This window comes from Suillus discolor (genome assembly GCF_016758755.1).
Source record: "Suillus discolor strain FC423 chromosome Unknown F5147scaffold_31, whole genome shotgun sequence".
Classification (NCBI taxonomy): Eukaryota; Fungi; Basidiomycota; class Agaricomycetes; order Boletales; family Suillaceae; genus Suillus; species Suillus discolor.
The window spans coordinates 301,379-327,491 of NW_024541278.1; the positions used below are offsets into that span (position 1 = coordinate 301,379).

The 26,113-nt window shown below is 46.1% G+C and overlaps 4 protein-coding genes across 4 annotated transcripts; 2 read left to right on the plus strand and 2 right to left on the minus strand.

Moving 5' to 3' along the window:
* Positions 1-8,475: 8,475 nt before the first annotated feature.
* On the minus strand, positions 8,476-10,691 carry F5147DRAFT_774303 (uncharacterized protein; the record flags this gene model as incomplete). The annotated part of the gene is made up of 11 exons (XM_041441588.1): positions 8,476-8,964; positions 9,010-9,136; positions 9,187-9,235; positions 9,287-9,332; positions 9,384-9,521; positions 9,573-9,717; positions 9,768-9,988; positions 10,045-10,166; positions 10,220-10,383; positions 10,434-10,463; positions 10,522-10,691. 11 exons carry the CDS (start codon positions 10,689-10,691, stop codon positions 8,476-8,478), a joined length of 1,701 nt encoding a protein of 566 aa, XP_041292290.1.
* A 1,167-nt stretch (positions 10,692-11,858) lies between these two features.
* Positions 11,859-12,152, plus strand: F5147DRAFT_549550 (uncharacterized protein; the record flags this gene model as incomplete). Its single annotated transcript, XM_041430387.1, has 1 exon — positions 11,859-12,152. A coding segment is annotated over one exon (294 nt), but the record flags the coding sequence as incomplete, so codon positions are not given.
* Positions 12,153-17,924: 5,772 nt separating this feature from the next.
* On the plus strand, positions 17,925-19,822 carry F5147DRAFT_761299 (uncharacterized protein; the record flags this gene model as incomplete). Its single annotated transcript, XM_041440523.1, has 10 exons — positions 17,925-17,972; positions 18,007-18,037; positions 18,089-18,108; positions 18,259-18,355; positions 18,676-18,752; positions 18,813-18,867; positions 18,916-19,097; positions 19,196-19,298; positions 19,344-19,554; positions 19,616-19,822. 10 exons carry the CDS (start codon positions 17,925-17,927, stop codon positions 19,656-19,658), a joined length of 867 nt encoding a protein of 288 aa, XP_041292292.1. The 3' UTR covers positions 19,659-19,822.
* Positions 19,823-24,110: 4,288 nt separating this feature from the next.
* On the minus strand, positions 24,111-26,045 carry F5147DRAFT_802675 (uncharacterized protein; the record flags this gene model as incomplete). The annotated part of the gene is made up of 12 exons (XM_041443303.1): positions 25,779-26,045; positions 25,681-25,713; positions 25,610-25,629; positions 25,542-25,556; positions 25,446-25,484; positions 25,362-25,390; positions 25,079-25,113; positions 24,963-25,022; positions 24,770-24,904; positions 24,482-24,713; positions 24,367-24,424; positions 24,111-24,311 (listed from the first exon to the last, which is right to left on the minus strand). The coding sequence occupies exons 1-12, from the start codon at positions 25,849-25,851 to the stop codon at positions 24,111-24,113; spliced, it is 930 nt and encodes a 309-aa protein (XP_041292293.1). The 5' UTR covers positions 25,852-26,045.
* Between the last annotated feature and the right edge of the window lie 68 nt (positions 26,046-26,113).

Here is a 26,113-nt window from a genome sequence, read left to right on the forward strand (position 1 = left end):
AAGATGACATTATCAGCTCACCTTGCAAAGTAAGCCACGTGGGATTTCATTAATACCGCTACACCGTCCTCGACGATATCTCTTCCCGAATGTCGTCGCAGTTCACAAAAGTGTTTTACAGCAATCCAAGCTGTAAGACACACTGCGACGACCTCCCATGCGGTAATGAGTATCCAAGTCACGGTATACAGAAGTGTACTATCTCCCCCCTCGAAGACGACATCACACCGATAGGTGTAAGAAAGAATGAGCTCCTCTTGCAATCGTCAATGAGCCTCCTGCAGCGACATTTGATACATAAATGAGCTCACCCCCTGACATATGGCTCGTTGCTATTACGACGAAAGCGAAGTAGAAAATGATGATAGCCAGGAAGGCAACAATGAGAAATATCATGACCTTTCTGGATCCCTGATATACAGCACGTAACCGAACAAGCATGATGACTTGCACGATGTTTCAGTCAAGTTTACACGACTAAGACATTGGAGTTGCATACTCACCACCTATTATTACAGTTGCGAGGAAGTTTATCCAATTTTGTACGATGGACACGATAAGACCTGACGAATCCAGTCGGTGATCAGTCTCAGAGGATCATGCGCTCGATACAAACTCACAGCTGTGGTGGTTATTGTATTGGACTAGCAGGCTGATCAAGGATCTCACTCACCCCTACATGGAAGCACAGTTTAGTGAATGGGAACGGCAGGAATATGTGCAGAATACTCACTGTACCCGTCATCGAAATTGTCGGAGCATTATCTGTATGCCACCGGTCAGAAGAAACAAACATCGTATAAGCGATGAGCCATACACATTATGTTGGTGCTGAGTGTGAGAGACGGATTGATTAGCACAATACAAGTCGCTTAGGTTTTCCAGACATACACAACAAATACAATTCCGAAATAGCGCACCTAGGACATAATTAGGTTAGCACAACTTGTCGACCACATTACAATGCGAGTTACATACACTAAGATACAGAAGGGTCATCAGCGACCATCGTTGCCTCTATGAATCAGTCGTATATGCGAATTAATTTTCGGATTGAGATTCTGCTCACCCAGACCAGTTCGATCTATCATACTATTCTCAGCAGCATGACTGCGCCGGTAATAACATCAACCCACCTCTTGTCCAAAACCCAGCACTGGCAACACCGTCAGAACAAAGTGATTCTATAGCATGATGTTGCTCACCCCAATCATATATGACCCCAGCAGAAGAAGCAACTGCGAAACCACAGGCAAGGTTAGATTGACACACCACCATCGTCATACAGTTGGCTCTCCACAAACCTGCAAAATAACTATAGATGAGAGCTACGTTGATCATTTGAGACTCGACTCAGATCATACTACTGTTCGAGGATGGATGTGAGGGAACAGCAGACTTGGTGGCTTCGTGCTGGATATATCCAGCGCATTTATACGTGGTCGAAATGGGCATCATTTGATTCGATGATGTCGGCAAGTCGCGAATATTTAAAGACTAGTGGCTGAAAATTGATTGTTTCAAATGTTAATATACACCCCGATGCTATTTTTGAGATGAAGTTCTTATTGTGAAGGTTCCATCAGTAAACCACGTGGTTCATTGATCTAGGCATCAGGCGGCCAGGCCTACGTGTATCGAACGAGCGTCTCGATAATCTTGCTGGCCCAGGTATCAGTCTCGATGAGTCTCTCCGGGGTCAGATTCTGGGCGTATGTGCTAGAAAAGCGACACATTAGAGAGGGACACACGGAGCAAATAGACAACTCGCCTGCCAACAAACCCTCTTCAAGCATACCTCTCGATATCTAACCTTCTTGCTCCTCCCGGTCCGCAGCATCTATCACCTCGTACGCAATTTGTTGCTCTCTGCCCCAGTTATCTATTACAAGAAATGGCAGGCGTACTGCCAATAAGATTCGATGGTGGGAAAGAATGGTGTCGTGGGGCTGATGCTGAAGCGCTGATGGGCCGCAAGATGCATCAATTTTCACACCCCTTATACCAATCCTAATGCATTAAAGTTCACATCCATACGTACGTTCCCTTTCTGGATACAACTTGGGTGCATTTTTACGTTTCACTAACCTCTCCCTTTGTCGGTCCTAATGTACATCAGGAGTGGAAAGACCTCCATGCTCCAGCCCTCTTTGAGAATCTCCCCACCAAACTGATTTTCTATCACTGTACGTGTCGCGAAAGCTTTCATTTAGGATGCACCCGTCTCTGATTCTTGCTGGCGCCTAGCGCTGAATGCCGTCTCTCGGTACCGTCATCCCGTTGGAAATACAAGCTATCCTGGAAATGTCACTATTGATACGCTCGGCACATGCATCAATGATGTCTCGACAGTTATAAACCTTCGAGTCCGTGACTGTATTTGGGTAGCCTCGTCGAAATCCGCAGGATCTGTACTAACAACCTGTTTCAGAGCTTGTAGAATTCATCATTGCAGACTGCAGTATGTCAAGTCAACCCAGAGATCAACTTTGAAATTTTCGTGCACAAAGTAGAAATACTTCAAGAGAACGACAAGATCCGTTCGTTCGTCCCCCGTGTATTCATTGCTCACGTAATTGACATTTCGCCTCCTAGATGAATTCGAACATTTCCCTCTTGATTTTAATCTCACCTCCACATATGACCATTCTCTGCCAGAGGCGTTCTAGATATGGCGTGCTTCACGACTGATTGATTTTCCACCATGTTTAGAAGAATCGTTAATTGTCCTTTGTTCTGTATGTGCTTTTACCGCCCTTGGTCTATTGTTCTCTCTGACTGGTCACAGAACATTGCCTTACCGAAGCCTTTCCTGTTCAGTAAAATCCGTAGACACCTCGCCAGTAGACCAAGCAACGCGCAATCTTTCCTGCAACTATCTGTCTATGCTCAACTCGTTCAGACTGCTGTACAGGTACGTATGCATAATCGGACTCCCACCCAACCTTGAATCATCTCACCAGATTCAACTTCAACGATCCACGGATATGTTGATTTTTCTCAATACCAAGGCCCCACCAACAGCCACCGCCGCCTCCTCTCCAACCGGAACATCATCAACTAGCACCACATCCCTCGTTCCCCCATTAAATCCCAATTTCTTTCTTTCCACAGCGAATCGCTATCACCTTCACACCTAAGAACTATGGTCATTTACCACCTCGTACACCGTAACCAGCATTACTTCTTACAACGGTGTACGAGATGCGCAGAGTGGAATATGCTAACTAACTAACCTCATGGCAGCTGTGCATTGCGCCCTGAATCCTTCCATCACTTCTTGGCTCACAGCCATGACCAAAGTCATTAATAAGCACCGGATCTGTTTTCTATTTCCCACCTTACAGTGGGCGACAAAATATTCGCTCGTTTGTCAGGTTTGCTTCGGACACGTGGACATTTACGAAGACCACTTCTCTTCGTCACATTGCATCAAACTATTCTGAGTACGCACACGCAACGTTATGTGAATATTTCGGCAACTCCGATTTGTTCGTCTTTAACCACGCCTCAACTATCTTGTACATCCACAACGTCGCTTCCGATCTTCACGTTGAGATCAAATGCTCATCCCATGGAATTCAAGATCAGCATTGACATACTGTAAGATTGCGAGTAGAAACATGATATTTCCCATTATCTCTTACCGTGCCGCCGAATCCCACATGCTCATCCACGTTATCCATAGTCTGATCGTTTAGAGTCTGTTCGGCCACCATTATTTGCGCAAGTTAGAATTTGGTTCTGGCTTTGCTAATCGTCGGAGCTTGAACAAGATGTCATGCTCCGATAACGCTTACCGTATGCCTTGTCCTACTATCAATACAATGCCTCTTGATCCTGATTATGATGAGGACGCTAACGAGGACGAATACGACCTTGTGGGGCAGAGGATATGGACAACGATGCAGAGGAGAGTGATAAGAAGTATCTGGCATGCATCATGCAGATGGCCATGCATGCTATGCGCACGGTCATTACAGTCCTCAACGCAACAACTACTGCGCTCGAAGCTTACTCAAACACCTACTACGACAAAGAGCCGTATCATACCTCTGCTTTGTCGGGGACTGCATGGGTCACCAAACTTCTCACTGGACACCCTGAACGCATCAGATGCGAGCTCGGGGTCCACAAGCACGTTTTCTATGTGCTCATCAATCTCCTTCAGCAAGCAGGATGCAGAGATTCCAGGCATGTACTGCTAGAAGAGCAGCTTGCTATATTTCTCTATGCATCTGTCACAGGTCTCTCGATTCGCCATCTTGGTGAACGCTTTCAGCGGTCCAATGAAACAATATCAAAGTATGTATATTGTTGCTGTCCTGGTATCAAGCTTATGTTCTTTCAGGTATTTTAAACGGGTTCTTTTTGCATTCTCCTCGCCACCGATATATACAACATACGTCCGCCTGCCCGACGTAGATAGCCCTCCTCCCCCCAAAATCATGAAAAACCCGAAGTTCTTCCCATTCTTTGTTGACACTATCGGAGCCATTGACAGTACACACATCACATGCCATCCTTTTGGTGAAGATCGGCATGCCGCTCGGGATCGCAAGGGGAACTTCTCTCAAAACTGCCTCGCGGCATATTCATTCAACCTTTCGTTTACCTACATGTTGAGCGGTTGGGAGGGGTCAGCTGCAGATGCTCGTGTCTATCACGATGCTCATACTACCGATTTCAATATCCCTGAGGGAAAGTATTATCTTGCGGACGCTGGATTTGGCTCGTGCGATGAGCTTCTGGTCCCGTTTCGGGGCGTGCGTTATCATCTTGCAGAGTGGGGTTGTGCTAATACTTTGTATGATGCGTTCTGCTAGTACCATTCATACTTATGTTCACATCATTACATAGGCCTCGTAATCACAAAGAACTTTTCAATTTGCGTCATGCAATGCTTTGAAATGCTGTTGAGCGCATTTTTGGTGTCATCAAGCGCCGATTTCGTATCCTTCTCCTCCCGCCAGAGTACAAAATGGACATTCAAGTGTGCATTCCTCCTGCCTTGTGTCTCGTGCACAACATTATTTGAGTTCACGATCCAAACGACATGATGGACTATCGTAATGTGTTAGATGCGCACATTCTCACTGACACTGGAAACCTTGCTAACGGTCCTCCTACTGAGCATGCACGCACTCGTGCGAGCCTCCGTCGTGACCAGATTGCTAGTGAGATGTGGGAGGCCTACAACAGGGAAAGGATTCAGAGGGGGGAGCAGGCAATCATAGAACCACTAGTACTGTAGTCGCATTAATACCATAGCTGTTCAGACCCTCATCGATGACTATGATCCAAAGTATCTCCGTCAAATGATGACATTGTTGTCAGATTAAGACCGGACCCTCATCGATGACTATGATCCAAAGTATCTCCATCAAATGATGACATTGTTGTCAGATCAAGACCGGACCCTTATCGATGACTATGATCCATAGAAATAGTGATATTGCTTTGCTACTACAAGTACAATACAAGAGAACACGACACGACAAGAATACATGTAACACTACTTTGAATGCTGCTCTAAAAACAACTGCCGAAGACTATCTACCTCAATAGCGAGATAAATATCAATGATAGCGATGTCGGCCTGAAATTTATTCAAGATATTGAGTAGTTGTACGTCCTCTAGACCCTCACTCTGCAACTTTTTCACCGCCTTCTGCCTGCGCAAAGGGATGGGATCTACTGATCGCGCCAAGGTGTTGGAGGTGTTGGCCTCAAGAGCATTGGCCGCGCGCTCTAACGTCGTGTTAAGACCGCCAATATTAGTCCCCATATGCTGGATGGCCACAGGCATCGTCAGGCATGCAGACTTTGCCGAGTCTCCCGATTTCGTTGAATGTGGGGGGCGGGTAACGATATCAAGTGTACTTTCGTCATCATCAATCAGCTTCCGTTTACTGGAAGCTGTTGATGATGGCGCACTAACACGGACCGACTCAAGGGAGGGTTGCTGTGCAGCGTCAAATGGAGGGAGGCTCTCTGGGGTGAGGGGGGTTGCGCGCTGGCCGCCTGAAATAGAGCCGGGGAACTCGATCCCATCGAGCGCATCTCCAAGGTCCATCATATGGACCTCGTCAAAGGAAAGGGGGGTGACTGCGCTGCTAGAAGAAGGCGAAGGAATGATGGGAGGTGGTGTCGCGATGGTGGCAAAGAACGAGTTGTTGTTACCTGGCTTGACAGGTATGAGACCTTTCAGCGCCTCATAGTGCTTCCAACCCTTGTCCCGGAGGCCTTTGGCCTTTGGATTTTTCTATTGATTCATAGTAATTAGCATTGTCGTAGTAGTTTGATGCGAATTAAAATCACTTTACCTTCACAAAGTCGGTCCACATGTTTTCAGACTCTGGAGTGATTGAAGCTCCGTGTTCCATGCTGTAAGATAGTCCGGAAGCATTGGCCACTTTGTCAATGATGTTGAATGTACCATGGAGCTGAAACTCGATCATTAGTGAGGGTACCAAGGCTGATATAGTAGTAGTACATACCCGCCCCCATTTTGATTGACATGCTACCGCTGTTTTGCTTGCACCCAAGCAGGGGTGTTTTTCCATTTCAGCAGCAGCAGCAACCCAAAATGTGTGATCAAAGTTCATACCATCACCACCTTGTGAGCGGTTGGTGGTGACATACTGGATGAGGACGGTTTCGTCTGCTTCCGTCCACACACACCGATCTCTCGCTTCCATTAGCTCTGCACCACCATGGGCACTTTTTCTGCCCCGAGACATCCTGTAAGAGTTGTGATGATGGATAGATTGTAGACGGGTAACGGGCATGCCTACTACTTAGTATTGATTGATTAATAAGGTTGGTCACACTGTGACCAGCACAGTCCTATGATTATGAAAGCAAAATATAGATTCTAAACCTGCGTAAACTGGCGCAAATATTGGTGGCCGAACAGACTCTAAAAAGTCTTCGCATTGTGAATGAACAGGCAACAAAAGCTACCCTGATAAACACCCAAAGACATTGAACGCACCAATCTATCCAGCAGCGCAACATCATGTACACCGTGAGCCTTGCTTCTTCCACTGCATCATCGGTATTGTTATCTTGACCTTCGTTCACAGGTCACTGAAGTCCCTGTTTCTCAGCACTGCGGCTCGAACAGCTGCGGAGGCGGCAGCTCGTGAGTCGCGCTGTGATTGTACTCCTGTACGACGCCTGGGTCTGATTCAGGACATGCAGATGCCAATGCAAGCCAGGAGAGTGCAAATGCTGAGCACGAGTACTAAGCGAGTGAAGCTCTGGTTCAACCTCGGCATTTTATTAAGAGAATAGTTGTATTATTAGGATGGTTGTAACTCGTACGAAGTTATGATCATGAAGAAGTTAAAGTTTGAATTTGGAAGTTGACATTGTGGCTACCAGTGTGCAGGGTGCGGAGAAGTATCTGTGCAGATACGGTGGCACCACGGCGTGCCCGTAATTCACGCCATAGCTCGTCCAGTACATGGTGGAATTTCGACGAAGGCTAGCAGTGAGAAAGGCAATGTCATCAATACTGAGGCTGCGATGCTTACCACGACGCCCGTTGTTTTCATTTTGAGATGCAATGATAGTTTTGTAGACAAATGTCTTGTTGACACCTTGCAAATGACAGATACTTGCAACGGACATGATATCTGCATTGGCGAAAAACAGGTATGCGAGCTTTTAAAACAACCGTTAATTCATCAGGCATCACACTACTGTCAGTGGATATGTGTACGGGCTCCCAGAAAGCGATTGAGGTCATACCAGTAGCTATGTCGGAATTGGCCATGAGCTTAGCGTTATATTCTCGAACAGCAAGAATCAGGCATGGTCCCAGCACAAACATCTGCACGACCGAGAAAATCTGAATTTTGATCCTACACAAATGAGGGATCGTGGTTGCATGCAGAGGGTCGTGCATCACCAAAACTCCACAATCTAGATATGGGAAGATAAGGTCATATCACGAGTCGGAATGTACCAGCAGATACAACAGGCACAGAAGGTACCAGCAGCTCCAGAGCACCGAAGTAAAGTCTTATATAGGAACTCGTTTTTCAGCACCGGTCGATCATGATGACAATTTTCCGTCATATGCTCAATTATTTGATGCATGAAAAGCCGCATGCTGTAACCTTAGCACCTGCTAGTACTTGCTGGCACCTTATCACACCTCATCAGACTGTTCGTGTTGTATAAGCACATATCATCATTGCAGTACCGTACAAGCATGTAGTAGACAGACAAATTGAGCACGAAGGAAGCATGTGAAATACAGGTATGTGTGATGCAACATGAAAACGACCAGTGCAAGTGTGAGCGAGAGTCCATCCAGTAGTCGTGCATCGATAACGAAAAATGCCGAGTCCATTTGAAGCTGTGATGCGATGATAGCGAGAGAAACAGGAATGTGATGCTGCGGTGCTAAAAACCACATAGTCAGTCAAATATACCCAAGGAACATCAAGCACGTACTAAAGTCTACTTCCGGCCCTTGTGCTTCCTCTTGCTGGTGGTGGTGGTGGTGGTAGCCTTGCCCTTGCCCTTCCTGGTGCGCTTCGATGGGGCAGGGACATCTGAATCGTTTTCTGTCAGTGAGCTCTCATCATCGGACTCCATCACATTAGTCCTGCCACGCTTCTTAGACGTTCGGGTGCCAGTGCCTGAACCAGATGGGACAGGAGCCAAAGGGAGGGTGTGAGGTAGTGGATTGCCAGTACCTGAACCCGATGGGATGGGTGCCAAAGGGAGGGTGCGAGGTAGAGCTTCAGTATCCACATTTGGGGTCACCACCTGCTGCTGAGAAGTTGGTATGATAGGACGCGGCTTGGGGATGGCTTTTGCTGGGACAGGTGCAGGTTCTTCAATGGGAGGCGGTGTAGTGGCAGGAGTCGAAGTTGTATTGATCACAGATGTGTTGGAGCCAGGATCGGAAGGTAGGGTACTACCTTGTGCATCTGAAGATACGGACTGCAATAGACATTAGCAAAATATCATTTAAAAAAAATAACGAACCTTGAGTCGCGCTTCAGCAGCGCGACTTGCAAACTGTTTTCGCATGCTGATCAAATCATCTTCTTCCTCGTCGTCATCATCGCTAACGTCAAAGACCGGTATACCTGCCTTGTCGCCAAATACAGACCTTTGCAAGAAGTCAGCAACGCGTGATGGATCAATACAAATAATACATACATATTCCACCACTCAAGTAATGAATCCGCCCATGTCTGATCGAACGGCTCTTGGATGGCTCAGATGATTCGGTAGTAGGCCTCATGATAGTCGTATTTACCGTCCATAGCTTGCCATTTGTCACACGATGAAATACTGAAACGGCACTGAAAATTGAGTTGTAAGATGTGTTTAAAAACATGTTTAAAGACACATACCTGAATGAATGTATAGGCCACATGTTCAGCATCCACCTTCAGCATGTTGTGAAGCTTTGCGTTACCAGAGCGAGTTGTAACAACCTCTCCATCATTGGCCAGAGCGGAGGAAGGGCCCTTGAATATGTGCCGAAAGACCTATGGCAGAGTTAAGAGAGCGTCAGGAAAACAAAATATTGATTGACATACCCATTTCATAAGATAGCCTTTGAAAAGGCCATTCTGCATATCGAGCGGATTGAAATCTTCTCCAGGTGAGTCGCCCTCATATGCAAATGTGGGCCATGCAGCTGCATGCATCTTGATATGGCCGCTTTGCAACTCTCCCTGAATCCTGAAAAATAGTGAGAAAGGCAGCACACTGAGTAAATACTGTATACATACTTCTTGGGATTCTCGCGATAGGCTGCAAGGTGTTTGATCGGACAGAGCATAGTGGCGAGTTGGGGATGATTCACGCCCATCATAGCACGCGACTTCTGGTTGTCAGAGTAAACCGCGGGTGTCAGTGGGTGGTTTACAGCATCTAGGGCCGCATAGCGCCCTATATAAGGCTTGAGTTTACTTGCGTCTTCAGAGCGGATTTGCCCAATGATGTCCTGCATCTTCTCATGGAGTCAGCACTGACAGTTCTGCAGACTACTTGGGTTAGTCTGCGCACCTCCGATAATATATGTCCCAGCTCTTTTCGATGCTTCTTTGTGTTTCCCTTAATGAGGGTGCGGAGGTAGGGCGCGCTTGTGAGGATCCTTTTGTAGGTCCTCAAGGAACGCTCTTGTACATCTTTTTTCCTGCAAAAGTGTTATCTATGATGAGAAAGCAAACTCCGGACTTACACATGTTCAAGGGTCTCCTGGCGCTCCTTCTTGGCAGCATCAAAGTTCCGTCCTTGGCAGATTCTTCCTGCTCAAGGAGGATACCGATTCTAAAAGTGTCCTTGAGGACAACATACATGTCGATTGCACGTGGAATCCAACGTGCAACGTGTAGGCATTGGTCCCTAGTAATGCATCATTATGAATTCAAATAACTAAATGAAAATGAAAATACCTTTCGCTATCACGACTCCTATTTGGTTTTCTGTGAATATATGCGCTGTTAATGGTAATGATCTGATCAGGTAATGCTTAGAACCTACTTCAACAACTTTTTCTGAGGCTGTTTGCCTTTATCAGAAGCCTTTTGCGCCTTACTTTTGATGATCGGAGTCGGAGATGAATGTGAGGACTCATTTCCAGAGAGAGAAGAGTCAGAGTCGCTACTGTCTTCGGATGCACTGCTCCATATGGCGCGTCGTTTCTGAGGCATGATACTACGATAGAACTTGTTACAAATGTTGATACGGTTGTTGATTATGGGGAGAGCAAGATCAAGATCAATCGTCTGACATCGAAATATCCTTGAGGTCATTGTTTATGTTTGTTGTTTCAGAGCTTGAATCTGATCAATCTGCGCTGTGTGTGCAAGTTCATATCCTGATTCCTATGATCTTGATCGTATTTGTATCATCCATGTGCTAACAGTAAGTTCTGAGTCCTGACTACCTTGTCATCCTAATTCCAGATAGGTTTATACTTGAACACCTCGGTACAGGACAAGCTGCTGCCTATGTAAGGATTTGAGGATTCAGAGGACCGGAAGTTTGGAAGAAAGGCTTGTGAACGCGAGTCCCTCCTTTTCTTATTTGTTAACACACCAACTAATCTGCCGTATCTCTCTTAGATTCGTATCATGATATCTTCGCATGTAATCATAGTTACATTGTGTTAATTTGACTTTACCTTCTGTGCTTTACTGCGTGGATTGATCATGAGAACCAAGGTCATAGTGAGTGATATAAAGTGCACTCTGATATCTTACTTGCAGAACCACACTTCTCCAATGCCAGACTTGACATGTCTGGGCTGCGGTAAACCTTTTCCTACCCAGAAACAACTATCTGCGCATGGTTCAGGATGCTCAAAAAACCAGGCGCTCAATCTCACGAGTTCCACATTCAGCGCCAAGAAACGTCAAAAGTCAAATAAGTCCGGCAAGAATTCCAAGCGGACACGCATTGAGCGGGAGGAAATAATTGAGCAAGGTATGGACGACCAATGTGGAGCCCTTGACTATCAAGCTCCAATGGATATCTCGGGTGATGGTGTCAATTTTGAACAGGTACATATTTTCATTCGCTTGAAAGATGATTAACTTCAGTACTGATGTTACCAGCTCGAGGATACTGCAGGTCCATCAAACATACCCTCACCCTCACCTCCTCCCCCAGTCACTTCAAAGCGCTCTGGACGCACAGTGCGCATGCCTCGGCACTTTATCGACTACCTTCCAGGATCAGCTACGCACCTGGCTCACATGCCTCCCACTAACCGGCAGCAACGCGGCCGTGTTCTGGCAGATCAATCCGATCATGATCGAGCACCATCTCCATCTCCAGCCCCTACTTCTGATCCAGAAGATCCCCGCCCTGCGCCCATCCCATTCCGGACTGAACCTGATGCAATGGGACTTTACTGCGTGTACCCAACGCGTCCCACTTTAGCTCCTGAGGGTAACTTAACCTTAGAGAGAGTGACGGATGCCCCAACCCTGGACGATGAGCAAGGTGCAGCTCACGGAGTGCACCCTGGTCTCTCCACGCCCGAAATCAGTGCTAAGCACTTGTTTGATGGGTTCTCGAACCACACCTCTGGAGTCCTGATGGCGTGGCATTACTCTGGGACCAATAGCAATTCAGGGGCCAATGTCAATCGTCTTGCAGACTACCTTAGTTCAGATCCTTGTTGCTCCCTCGCTCACCTGAGTGGATTTAATTTCACGCGTGAAATGAAGCTGTTGGACAAGTACATTGAAGATAAGTCTAACCCCTTTCGAGAAGAATATGGATGGCGCTGATCTACCGTCAAGATCCGGTTACCAAAGGAGAAGATGAAGTTTCCATCAGAAGCCGATGCTCCTGAACTCGAGATCCCAGGCGTTGAAGGTTCAATGATACAGCGAGGCACGAACAATGCTCCTGACTGTATCTATAATTGTTGTAAGGTCGTGCGTTGCCTAGTCTGCTATACTTGAGACGACAAGTGCGTTCAACCCTAAAGGGGAAGCGAGTGCAGCAAGGATCTAGAGGTATGCGCTGAAAGCGCTACTGGTTGGCCAATGCGAAGCGCGGGAAAGCGCAGGTGCGCGCGAGGCGCGAGAATGCGCGTGTGTATGGTGCGAAGCGCGGGAAAGCGTGCGCGTGTATACAGATACGAGAGAGAGTAAGAGTGAGTTTGCTTAGGTGATGATATGATGTAAGACAAGAGAAGGGAGATGCGAGGTGTAAACAAATAGATTTCTACTATGTTCTGCTAGGTAAATAGTGGGTAGTAACCAGTAAGTCCTCTGTCGTTCTGGTGGGAGAGTAAGTTTTTAAGTAAGTATGTACTGCTGGCGCTTAAGTATGGCGCCTAAGCGCTGTCATGCGGAGCCGAAGCGCTACCGAGTAAGGTATGTAAAGATTTATGTAAGTAAGGGTCCATGATAAAAATAAAGATGGAACGATATGCAAATGTGAGAAATGGAAATATACGCACTAGGGAACTTGGTGGACAGTGGATGGATGCTTCCGGATGGCTGGCGCTATAGGGCGCTACAGCGCAGGAAAGCGCGCGCGCATATACATCGTGAAGCGCGGGAAAGGTACGCGCGCATGGCGCGCGTTGCGCGGGAAAGCTGCGCCTCATATAGAGATAGCTGCGGGTAGCACACAGAGTGATGCTACAAGTTCGTGCCATGTACTCCCCAGTGAAAACTGCCATATTGCACAATGAGAGGCATGAGTCTCTACAGTGTTCATCATCGTTCTTTGACTGACATCATCACACACGTGTTTGAAAGTGATGTCTCACAGTCATTCAATATGACACCATTCGAACAGTTCTGGACCACGCCTGATGATCGTACAATCAAAGTTTCCTCGGAGGCATATGCATCCCCTGCACTGATGGAAGCTTACACAGAGGTCAATGCACTCCCTCATGACCCTGGAGATGACCTTGAGCGTGTCGTTGCCTCGCTCATGGTGTGGTCAGATGCTACGCACCTGGCAAACTTTGGGGACACCTCCCTCTGGCCATTTTACGTTTTTTTTGGGAATCAGTCCAAGTATACATGAGGCAAGCCGACAGCCCGTGCTTCACATCATTTGGCATATATTCCGACAGTACGTATCACTCATTTTCATTAATATTGGTATCTTACTATGTTTGCTTCAGCTTCCAAATAATCTACAAGAAATCTACATGGATATCTTCAGCGAGGCTACATCGAGTGATGTTCACACACATCTGAAACGCGAGTTGATGCAAGCAATATGGCAATTACTTCTGGATGGTAAGTTTATGGAAGCATACAAACATGGAATAGTGATCCGGTGCTCTGATGGGATCACACGAAGAGTATTTCCATGATTCTTTTCATATTCGGCGGACTATCCTGAGAAGTAAGTACACGTGTCGTTTTACATGTGATCGGACATGAGGCATTAACATGTTTTGCACTGCGCAGAGTTCTACTTGCTACTATAAAGTTTCTCGGCGGGTGCCTCTGTCCACGCTGCCTGGTCAAGAAGGCAGATGTCTACAAGATGGGCATGAAACTCGACATGAAGCATCGTGTGACTAACAGATGCATTGATGACTTCCGACGACGGCACAGTGTTGAAGAAGCCCATGTTTTAATTTTTCGACTTGGAGTCCCTGTGAATGGGAGCCGTGTCAAAGCAATTCTCGATGAAGCTTCGTATGTTCCAATTCATGTAAGCAACTCTACATATTCTATGTTTCTTTCACTAATACATGGGTTCAGTCTGCATTTTCTGAGAGACTTGCAGAATACGGATTGAACATGTTTGATATGTTTCTCGTCGATCAGCTTCATGAGTTTGAGCTCAGCGCATGGAAGGCCAAATTCACTCATTTGATGCGGATACTCCATGCAGCTGGAGGGAACGCTATTCCAGATCTCAACAAATGGTAGTATTTTTGGGCACGTCATTGGTCTTACAAGCTCACAGTGTTTTACATTAGATACCGAAAAGTACCCACATTTGGCAGGGGAACTATTCGTCGCTTCCACAACAATGCCTCTGCCATGAAAAAACTTGCAGCCCGTGACTTTGAGGACCTATTACAAGTAAGTCAACTTTAATGATCGTTGTTTATTTATTTTTAACTTCTCCAGTGCACTATTCCTGTCTTCGAGAAGCTATTGCCAGACGACCATAATAAGATTGTGCTCGACCTTCTATTCGACCTCTCTGTTTGGCACGCATACGCCAAACTTCGAATGCACACAGAAGACACACTCGCATTATTTGATACTGCAACCACGGTCTTAGGCCAATCTGTCCGAAAATTCTTCAAGACTACGTGTAGCTACTACCATACAACAGAACTCCCTCATGAGTATGCAGCACGAGGACGTCGAGAGGCTGCATTAGCAGCCAAACAACCTTCATCTTCAGGTAAAGGGAAGCAGAAGTCCAGTCCCAAGTTCAAGGCCCTCAATTTGTCAACTTATAAATTCCATGCTCTCGGACATTATCCTAACACAATTCGACGTTTTGGTACTACAGACAGTTTTTCAACACAGCTGGTAAGTTTATGTCAAATCAAACTGTTGACTATCTGACATCCTATTTTCAGGGAGAACTCGAACACCAGCGAGCCAAGCGCTGGTATCCTAGGACAGCCAAGAATAAGATGACCATGGTCACTACAATGACCCACCTTGAAGCCCGCGAACAGGTCATTGCACGGATTAACCAACGACGCGAGGAGTTACTCAAGGCACCCAGCATACCACGCGAACGGACATCACCTGCCGCACACTATCACATTTCGAAATATCCTAAAGCATCATATGATATGACTGCATGGCTTGGCGACCTGATGGAAGACCCAGCAGTTAAGGTAAGTAGTTCATTGTATTTTTACATCTGTTGATAGTGAACATGACGTCATAGGACTTCATTCCAAGATTGAAGAACCATCTATTAGCAAGATTGCGCGGTCTTGAGTACTCTGGGGATGAAGATGAATTCTCCAATGAGGACAGAAGCCAGGTCATTCTTGCTAACAATCAACTCTACGAACACAGTATCCTGCGCATCAACTATACAACCTACGACCTTCGCCGAGAGCAAGATTCAATGAATCCACGAACTCATGCTGACATCATGATGTTGTCACATGAGAGCGATGAGGACCGACACCCCTATTGGTACACCCGCATTATCAAAATATTCCATGTCAATGTGTGGGACTACGGTCCAGGTGTTTCCCAAGTTGCACCTACTCGCATGCACGTGTTATTTGTGCGTTGGTTCGGGCGAGATGTTCCCTTCAAAGCCGGATGGTCTGCCAAACGACTCCATCGCATTGGATTTTTTAGTCGAGACGATCCTGACAGCTTTGGTTTCGTTGATCCCGATCAAGTGATCCGGGGAGTTCATTTAATTCCCGGATATGCATATGGACGGACTGACACTCGACTCGGACCTTCATTTGTCCGTCCACCCGAAGACAAGGACATGGACTTCATGTATTTTTACGTGAATCAGTATGTATTGTCTATGCTACTACTAATAAATGCTAACTTTCTCTTTAGTTTCGTAGATCGTGACATGTTCATGCGTTTCCGAGGAGGTGGGGTGGGCCACAAGATGACGAAAGAGCTGTATGAACATCTGCAGAGTGATGGCGCTGTGGAGAATGCCGATGAGAATGAAGAAGTTAATTTCGGAGAGTCGGATCAACCTTTGGGGAGTGAGGAAGAGTTTGATGAGGAAGACGAGAACAGCGAGGGCAGTGAGGATGAAGACCATACCAATGATGAGCTGGAAGATATGATTGTAGCTGATGAAGATGAGGAGCTTGATGACGACTTGCTCGAACAGGAGGGGTATGGTGCATTATGATTTTCGGTCCAGTCCTTTTGTATTTTAGTGAATATCAGACAATATCATATTTAGTTTTGAATATCATAATGATATACAACTGGTAAAAGTATCTATACATACGACGATTGAGAATTGTGCCGTGGACATGATACCAGAAACACCTGCAAAGACACCTGTTGATTCGGACTCGGACAGCTTGCATTCAAACAGGACAGAGGGCAAAGAACATGTAACAATGGCAGGGAATGTCAGGTGGCATCCAGACTGATAGCAGTATAGCAGAGTATGGTTACATTATTGTTTGAGTAGCGGATACATACAATGTACAGGATACTCCACGTCATCGATTATATCACCTTCGCAAACGACGTCAGTCATGATCCAAAACAATTTGTCAGCATCAGCCTAATCAGGCAATACCAGGTTTTTGAAGTTTTCGTGATGTGGTTGCGAGTCAAGCAAAGATTACTTTGATTACAAAGATACTCCCATATGCAGGAGGATTTTTCTCATTTACGCTCATCACTCACTACAGGTAGTCAGGTACCATTAAGGGGAGCTCGACTCCACAGATGATGATCGAGACAGACGGGCTGGTGCGGCAGGGGCAGTAGGTGTTTTGTTCGGAGTCGAGAAGGTTGCGTGTGCAAAGGTACGTCATCATGATTCATCATCACATGCACAGCTCAACAGTGCTATGCAGACTTGAAGCACCTACTAGGCTGTACCGCAGCTGGTGCCCGCTTCCATGCATTGTATTCTACCCTCACCTGTGGTAGTGTTTTCATTATATTCCCAGAATCTATCTATAACTTTTTACATGGCGGGACCTGAGGGTCGTTTTGGAAGTGCGCGTGGATGACAGCTCTTTTTGTGCATGCTTGCGTCCATTTCCTTCGTCTAGCAACAGGACGACGACATATGGCTCTCCACCAACATCATCTCGAACCCCTCAACTACGTCAATTGATTCTATTCTCGAATGTTCATCTGCAGCAGTCGCGGGTGTCTGGCCCGCACGGATTGAGGCTGCGCGCCCGCTGATTCGAGCTTGACGTTCCCAAACATCTAGCCTTGCTCCTGACATTGTTCTTTTACAGTTTTTGCATGTACAAGCCGCCGTTTTCGACAGCATAATATGATGAGACACGGGGATACGTTGCGGACGGTTTGCTGTGCATGCTCGCTATCCGTTTGATTTTTCGTACGTCTCAGTTGTTATTTACTACGAAGTAATCTGTTGAACGGCTCTTCCTCCATATTAATCCATGTCCTCCTTGCTATATCCATGGTCTAACTCGCTTTACCTCGCTGATGGGTTCTCGATGTATCGATCAGAATATTTCTTCGGAGAACGTGGAAGATGATCGTTGTTGTGATGCCCAAGGTAAAGAAAACTTCTTCTGGATTGTGGCTTACTATACGTGTAACACGTTCTGATGCAACCCGGAGCTGCAACTCTCGCGACCGCACAAAGATAAGACTATATTCTTAATGGTGTAGTTTATGATACGTGTCTTTGCTAATGTCCGTTGCATCGCCTGGATCCCATATCTTATAAAGGACCCATAGTTAAGCGAACTATCGCCATCAACCAGTATGACGACTTTGCAAGTGCCCCAAGCTGACGTGCTCTTGTGGTCAAAGGTGAGTACAACTTCTGTAATCGAGGCAATCCTAGATTACCAATGTCTCGCCCCAGTACTATTATGGTGCGGGTGTTGTTCGTCAAATCAGTTGCTTTCGTTGATCTATCCTGATAGCTGCATTAACATCGCTTTGGGTGAGTTATAGAATTTATTATGGCCTTGCGATGATTCATCGTTTGCTTTAACATCAAGACGTATGACTGCATACTTTGCATGCCTGACTCGGCAAGTGAAAATTTGCTTGAACGCCTTATAGTATATACTCTGAACTATAGTTGACGTAGGTCGCTTTTATTCTCGATTCTCGATGCGGGCTCGGCACAGTGTTTTATCTTGCCTGCAGTCTCTCACCATTTGTCTTCATGCTACTGAATATGCTTGGTGAGCATCAGATTTGCACCTTCATGCGTCCTCAGGATGTAATGCGTGTTATACAGTGACTTTTCTGCCTAGTGGCTCATACACTGTATGGTCACATGTTAAACATGTGAATTTAACTCATACCCCCGTCATAGCTTTGTCGCTGGATATATATAATAAATATACGTGGGTCTAATAATGGTTTACCTTGACACATACTGACTCTGCGTTCAACACCTCGTTAGTTGCGGGGTTTCTGACGATGTTTTCCGCGGAGTGTGGGTTTACAGATCCAATTCGATTATGCGTTCTAACATCTGCACGAATCATTGATGGTCTAGGCATCTTCATACTCAGAACGATGGCAGTATGGGAGCGGGATAAAAGGTTCGTGGTATTCAAAATCATCAATATCATGGTAAGGCCCATACCAGGAGGCTGCCGACTCTAACTAATATGTATAACTCATCCCCCGCAGGCTTATTTAACCCCAATATTCGTCTTCTTCTTTCAAAAATTTATCCCGTCAATGGGTGAGTAGATCTCTCAGAACTTTATATGCTCAGATATCTGATCCGTAGATATAGAAGAATGCTTGATTCCTGGAGGTATCGAATTTGCAAATACGAAGGAAAGGTCTACAGTGATTGTCGTGTATTGCTTGTTAGTTGTTGGCGAGTTAGGTCGGTATTTGGAACTGGACCTCAAATATGAACTCAAACTAACCGCATGCCTTTCCATGCATACTCTTTCAGAAATCTTGGTGTGCGTGCTGTACCGCACCTTCGAGAGTCATGGTGGCTGGAAAATCGAAAATCGTCTTGTGCGGGGTCTCGTGCATCATAATTTATTGTACTTTAGCTGCAGCTTTGGTTCGTGCCCAAATTATTCTCAGATGTATATTTACTTGCTAAACCGCCCAGCTTTCTCTCTTGGCATCATCCTGGCCTCAATCTTCCTTCCGGTGAGTCAGTGTGCACACTCAAAGCTGTTCCATTAACGCAAGTAGCTTTCGGTGATGCACATGATTGCAGAGTTCGTCTAATCTTGCTTGGAGAAAGCGATAGTTACTCATTCGGCAGCAGGACTCAAGTCGTCGTTCTATCTCTCATGGTCACGCGAATGCATAGGGACTTTTGGAGATCGGATCGTGTTTCTTGTGGCAACGATGAAGTGGATCTCACTCTCTCAACGTTCATGGCAGCAACCCCAGATGTCGTGTGAGTGTTACAGTAGTTGCTCCTTTAAAGCATCGTGCAGCTAATACATAATCGGGAAAAGACTCTCACAAGATACGAGTAGACATTGTCCCAACAATGCGTAGTACAGATAGATGGACGCTTGAAGGCGTCATACTAGTTTGATTATGTACTGACTCACTTTGGACTACTTCGGTGTTTTGAACGCACCCAATACATTTTGTTGAGTATGCAGTTCGTCCGCTGGTTCTGTGCAGCGTTGATGTTTTTTTCTTCGATACTCACACATAGTCGTGTCTGGCAGTAAACTTATGGATTAAGACCCTCTATAACATTGTATTGCCTAGGCCCATCAGGAAATCACCGAGTTCCTTTTTGTACTTACATAAAAATGGAATTAAGGCGGCCAAGGAAAATACGTTACTATTTTTATCCTTTGTTAATTTATTCTAAGGGCCGGAAGCAAGAGCGAATCGAAATTTGCACCAATACAAACGTTCCAGCGACATCACCAAAAAAATTTCTCGCCCCTCGACTCCTTTAGTACGGACATTCAGGATATTGGTTGGACATTGTCAATGTCAGGACGTACAGCAAATGATTCAAATAAATACTGCGACAATAATATTACCTAAATCTATGTCTCCTTGATATCTAATTTGACTACCTACCAACGAGGCTTGGAATGGAGACAAAAAGATTCCCGCTTGCTACAGAGCACCGGACAACCGTTAACATCTCGTGTGTTACACACCATGGCCAGTCAATATATGCACTCGCTCCTGGAAAGCGATTGAGGTCATACCAGGTGCTGCGTCGGAGTCAGCCATGAGCTTGGCGTAATATTCTCGAACCCCAAGGATCAGGCGTGGTCCCAGCACAAAAATCTGCACGACGTCCAAAATTTGAAGCAAGCCACCAAAAGTCAGAGTTTCTATGGGATTTAGGTCCTATAGAATGATAAACCGTGGGCGTATGAAGAGGCAAGCGAGAGATTGACATACCTTTGAGATTGTTGGAGAGAAATTGATAATGAGCTCGAAGCTAGAAACAGCAACAAAGCTACCATGTTCAACTCTTCAGTGGGAAAAGCAACAACAATCACGATATGAGCTTGCCTCGCAAAGTAAAGCACATGAGTTTTCATCAACACCGTGAAACAGTCCCCAATAATTCCTCCTGCCGAATGTTGTCGCAGTTCATGGAAGTGTTTTACGGCAATCCAGACTGCCAGACACAGTGCGAGGACCTCCCACACGGTGCCAAGTATCCAAGTGATAGAAATCAGAAGTATACCATCTTTTGCATATCCAATCGAGCACTGATAAGTGCCGGAGAGAATGAGTTCCTCTGGTATTCATCAATTAGCTCCATGCATGTGTTTTCATCACAATTAAGCGTACCCCCTGAAGATTGCATCGTTGTCATTATGATGACCACTCCGTTGAAAATGTTGTCAGCCAGGAAGGTGACAACGAGAAATATCAGCATATTTCTGGATCGTTGATACATAGCATGTAACCGAGTGATCATAATGACTTGCAGTATGTTTCAGTCAAGTCAATATCACTGAGGTCTCGTAAGCGACAAGCTCACCCCACAGCATTGGAAATACCAAAGTAGACGTCCAATCCTGTACAAGATACATGATAAAGCCTGATGAATCCAGTTAGTGACAGCCTCGGGTAGCACACACTTAAAACAGACTCACATCTATGACAACATGGCGTGGCAGTCATTAGTGAACCAAGAAGTTGGCAAAGAACCACACCCACTGCTACAATGCACCACGGTTAATCGGAGGAGAATAGTGGGCATCTGTGCAGAAGACTCACTGTATCTGTCAGCGGGATGGTTGGAACGCTGCCTGTGCGCCAATGGTCAGAAGAAGCAAAGACAGCGAATGTACTAAGGAGACATACTCAGGACGGCCAGGCTGATTATGAGAGATGGATGATTAGCACGACACTGACTGTTTAGCCTTCCGAACATATGCAGCATATAAGATTCCAAGATAGCGCACCTAGGATACTTTGAAATTAGTACCACATGGCAACCGCAAAAAACAAGCTACATACACTGAGATACAGAAATGTCATTAGGGACCAGCGTTGCCTCTGGAATCAAGTTCATGTGTGTTCGTCTGACATGAGAGTCTACTTACCCAGATCAATTCGACCTGTAAAACCATTTTAGCGAGATGGCTGCTCCGACCATAGCATTAACATACCTCTTGTCCGAATGTAAGTGCTTAAAATACTTGTAAGATATCAGCATTCCTTTACTATTATCATGCTCACCCCAATCATACATCACCCCGACAAAGGCAGCAACTACGAAACCACAGCCAAGGTTAGAGTGAGTCAGCTTCATATCCGACTGCTCGGGCCGCCTCTCTACGAACCTGCAAAATAGCTGGCAAAACGGTATGCCTCGATGGACGGCCACCAAGTGGGATCGTTTGAAACTATGGTCATATTGAGAGACTCTAGTCACTGGGTGTGGGTGAGAGGCGAACTTGGTAGATGTATGTCAATAACATTCGCGTTATATATACGTATAACTGCTATCCAGTGCATGAGTAATCGAAATGAGATCCGAGTCAAGGGGCGATGTCTGTGCACTCCACGTAGATCACTTGATTGTGAACGTGTCGGGGACCATAATTTCTTGTATTCCTTATACAAAAAATTGCTGGACTTTGCTCCAGCTTCGTCTGGTGCTGAGTCGGACTTGCGTTTGCGTGGTTCGACTAGAGAGGTTGGGCTGTGCCTAGAGCGTTAACTCTTCCCAAGCAGACGAGTATGAGATTCGGAGGTACAACAACTTGTTGACTTGGGACAACGCGAATAAAGGAACGATACAAGCTTGGGCTACACACCTATTACTTTGCACTAGTGAGCTTGGAGTTCACTGGTAGACGTTGACATGAGACACGACGATATGAACGGTAAATTATGTAGCTAATGGTACCGTAGGAGTGACATACGACATGTGATGCGAGAGGTCAAGAAGCGAGTGGAACGGATCCAGAACGTAGTATGTGTCGTCAAAAGTACAAGATGACAATGATAGCACTGGTCATGGTAATAGCCACGGTGACCTTTCGGTGGAAGTTCGGGCCACGATTGACGCGACGATCACGTGCATGTGAAGTCTTTGTTTACACCGGGGGTACCATGACTCTGGACCACCAAATCCTTTTCCGTTACTCCCTCATGGCGCAGGAACACCTGTACCGACGTCTAAACCGCACCCACGTCCTTCAAAGCTCATAGAACATTCCCTTCTTCAACTTCGATTTGTGCCCTCAAATCTCCCCCAGAGTATGACCACAACCTTATTCTCGCATGCGCCTTCCAAACTCGAAATCCTCAATTACGGCCCAAACGTCGATCCCATTGTCAAGTTTGTTGAGAACATCTTGGCTGCCTTGATGTGATCAGTTTCAAAACCCTGCTACGTCCTAGAAGCAGGTCTCTGCCACCAACCAACCACATCGACTCGGGATTCACCCTTTCCCTGTCTCGAAGTCGCCATCACCTCCACAACCTGACATCAAGCAGCAGATGCTCGACTCCTGCCCTATCGCTGGTGCTGGTCCCTGTATGACCCTTTCTGGGTGTGTTGGCATAACCTTTGTATGTTTGGTGTGCGATGCTCAGATGTTAGTACCCTGGATATGTTCAGATTCCCCTGTTGGGCAATGCTCAGCAGCACTCCGCACGGTGGCGAAGCATCGTCTGAGCTCTCTGAAGCACGCTCGTACAGCTCAAAAAGCTTTGGCAGCTCAACAAAGCCACATCATCGACCGTTCTATCTGTTCCGACCAGTCCAGGAATTTTACATCATGCCCCGCACTGGACTCTTCGGCCCACCTTCACCTGCCAGACGCGCCTCCTCCGCTTTTTGGACCGAAGCAATGTCGAAGTACGTGAGGATGTCGAGGGCCTTGCCGCATGATCAACAAAGCCCGCAATCACCACTGCGCCTATCCTGTGGTTTGTATTAGACGTTCACAACTCATTCATGTACTACATACACCATGCCATTATTCTATTTCGACGTTCAACCTCCCATTCTCAACTCACGCCAACTGGCTTACACGCATGCACTACTGTCCATGTCTGTGCACTCATGAAGCCTGAAAAGGCATCATGCCTATATATGCTACAAGAAGGTCACACCATATTACGAAAGTCAATATCCCATAGTGCTTCCGATACGACGAGAGGTGGGTCACGAGTTGTCCTCGAAGATGAGAAGCAGGAGTAAATAGAAACTTACATTCAATGTTCCGGCGAACATCACCTAGAAACAGCTCTCTTTCCTCAACTTTCCCGTTCTGGACACTGCTTTCCTTCGTTGATACAGTAGAGATATACAAGACATTGGTTAAAACATAGTCAATGTCAAGACCTATAGCAAATGATTCGAATAATACTACGACGAAAATACTTCACACCTATTTTGTGACACCAAATAACCACTTGCGCACCGCAACGAGGCTAGGAATAGAAACAAAAAACAAATTTCCCGTGCTACTAGGCAACGGTTCGCGTGAGCTTCACCGAGTATTACACACTGCTGCTAGTCGATATATGCACACGCTCTCGGAAAGCGATTGAGGTCATGCCGGTTGCTGCGTCGGAGTCAGCCACGAGTTTAGCATTATATTCTCGAAGGCCAAGGATTAGCCGTGGTCCTAACACGAACATCACGACCTCCAAAATCTGAAACAAGCCAAACAAAGTCTGATCTTCTAGGAGATATCGGTTCTATAGAAATGATAGATCCAGATCACATGTAGAGGTAAGTAAAAGATTGACATACCGTGAATGATGTTGGAGAGAATATAATAAGGAGGTCGAAGCAAGAGACAGCAACAAAGCTATCGTGTCCGACCCTTCAGTGGAAAAAAGGAACAGTAATCACAATATGAACTTACCTCGCAAAGTAAAGCAAATGAGTTCTCATCAACACCGTCAAACAGTCCCCGATAATCCCTCCTGCCGGACGTAATCGCAATTCACGGAAGTGTTTTACCGCAATCCAGACTGCGAGACATAGTGCGAGGACCTCCCACACAATGTAGAGTATCCAAGTAGCAGAATCCATAACTAGGGCATCTCCTGTATAGCTAATCCTGCACTGGTAGGTACCAGAGAGAATGAGTTCCTCTGGTGTCCATCAATGAGCCTTATGTACGTTCTTTTTCATCCATAATTAAGCTTACCTCCTGAAGTATGTATCGTTGACATTACGGCTGTCGCTCCAGCAAAAGTGTTGATCGCCAGGAAGATGACAACGAGAAATATCAGGATCTTTCTGTCTCGTTGATACATGGCATGCAGCCGAGCGATGATGATGGCTTGCAGCATGTCTCAGTCATTCCAATATCACTGAGGTCTCGCAAGTGCAAAGCTCACCCCACAGCATCGCAAATACCACAGCAACCATCCAATCCCATACAGTGTACATCATCCAGCCTGACAAATCCGATCAGCGACCAGTCTCAGATATCACACACTCCAAACAGACTCACATCTTTGGTAGTATAGCGTGGCAGCCATTAGTGGACTGAGAAGTCAGCAAAGAGCCGCACCCACTGCTACATAACACCACGGTTAATTTGAGGGGAATGGCAGGCATTTATACAGAAGACTCACTGTATCTGTCAGCGAGATGGTCGGAACATTGTCTGAATGCCGTTGGTCAGAAGACGAGATGACGGTGAATGTACTAAGGAGACACACAAACCATGGACAGACTGATTATAAGAGATAGACAATTAGCTCAATACCAAATGTTTGGCCTTCCGAACATACGCAGCAGATAGGATCCCAAGGTAGCGCACCTAGTATACTTCCGAGTCAGCACAAAATGGCAACTACGACAAACAAGCTACATACACTGAGATACAGCACTGTCACGAGCGACCAGCGTTGTCTCTGTAATTAAGTATACTTTCATGTACACATGTTCCTCTGGCATGAGACTGTACTCACCCAGACCAATTCGACCTATGAAAGGATTGTTAGCAAGACGGGTGAGTCCGGTGATAGTATTGACATACCTCTCGTCCCAATGTTAGTACTGAAAAATACTTGTGAGACACCGACAGTCCTTTAATGTCATCATGCTCACCCCAATCATATGTTATTCCAACGAAGGCGGCAACTGCAAAACCGTAGCCAAGTTCAGATTGAAACATCAGCTTCAACATCCGACTGCTCTCCACGAACCTGCAAAATAGCTGGCAAAACGATGTACACTGATGGACGACCACCACGTGGGATCATTTGAGACTATGGTCATAATGATTGTTAGAGAATGGGTGAGAGGTGAACTTGGTAAATGTATAACGGTGACATTCGCGCTATATGTACGCTACGGCCGCTGCGCGGCGCGCGCCGTGCTCACTATAGTTTGGGAAATGAAATTCCTGGACCTATCTTGGTCCATGTCTTTTTCCGCCAAAATCCCCGCCCGCTTTCCCGTTTACTCACGCCACTTCTCAGTTCTCTTCTGTGCTTGACGCTATCAGGTCATTTATCTTACATAATCGAAAATTCGTCTC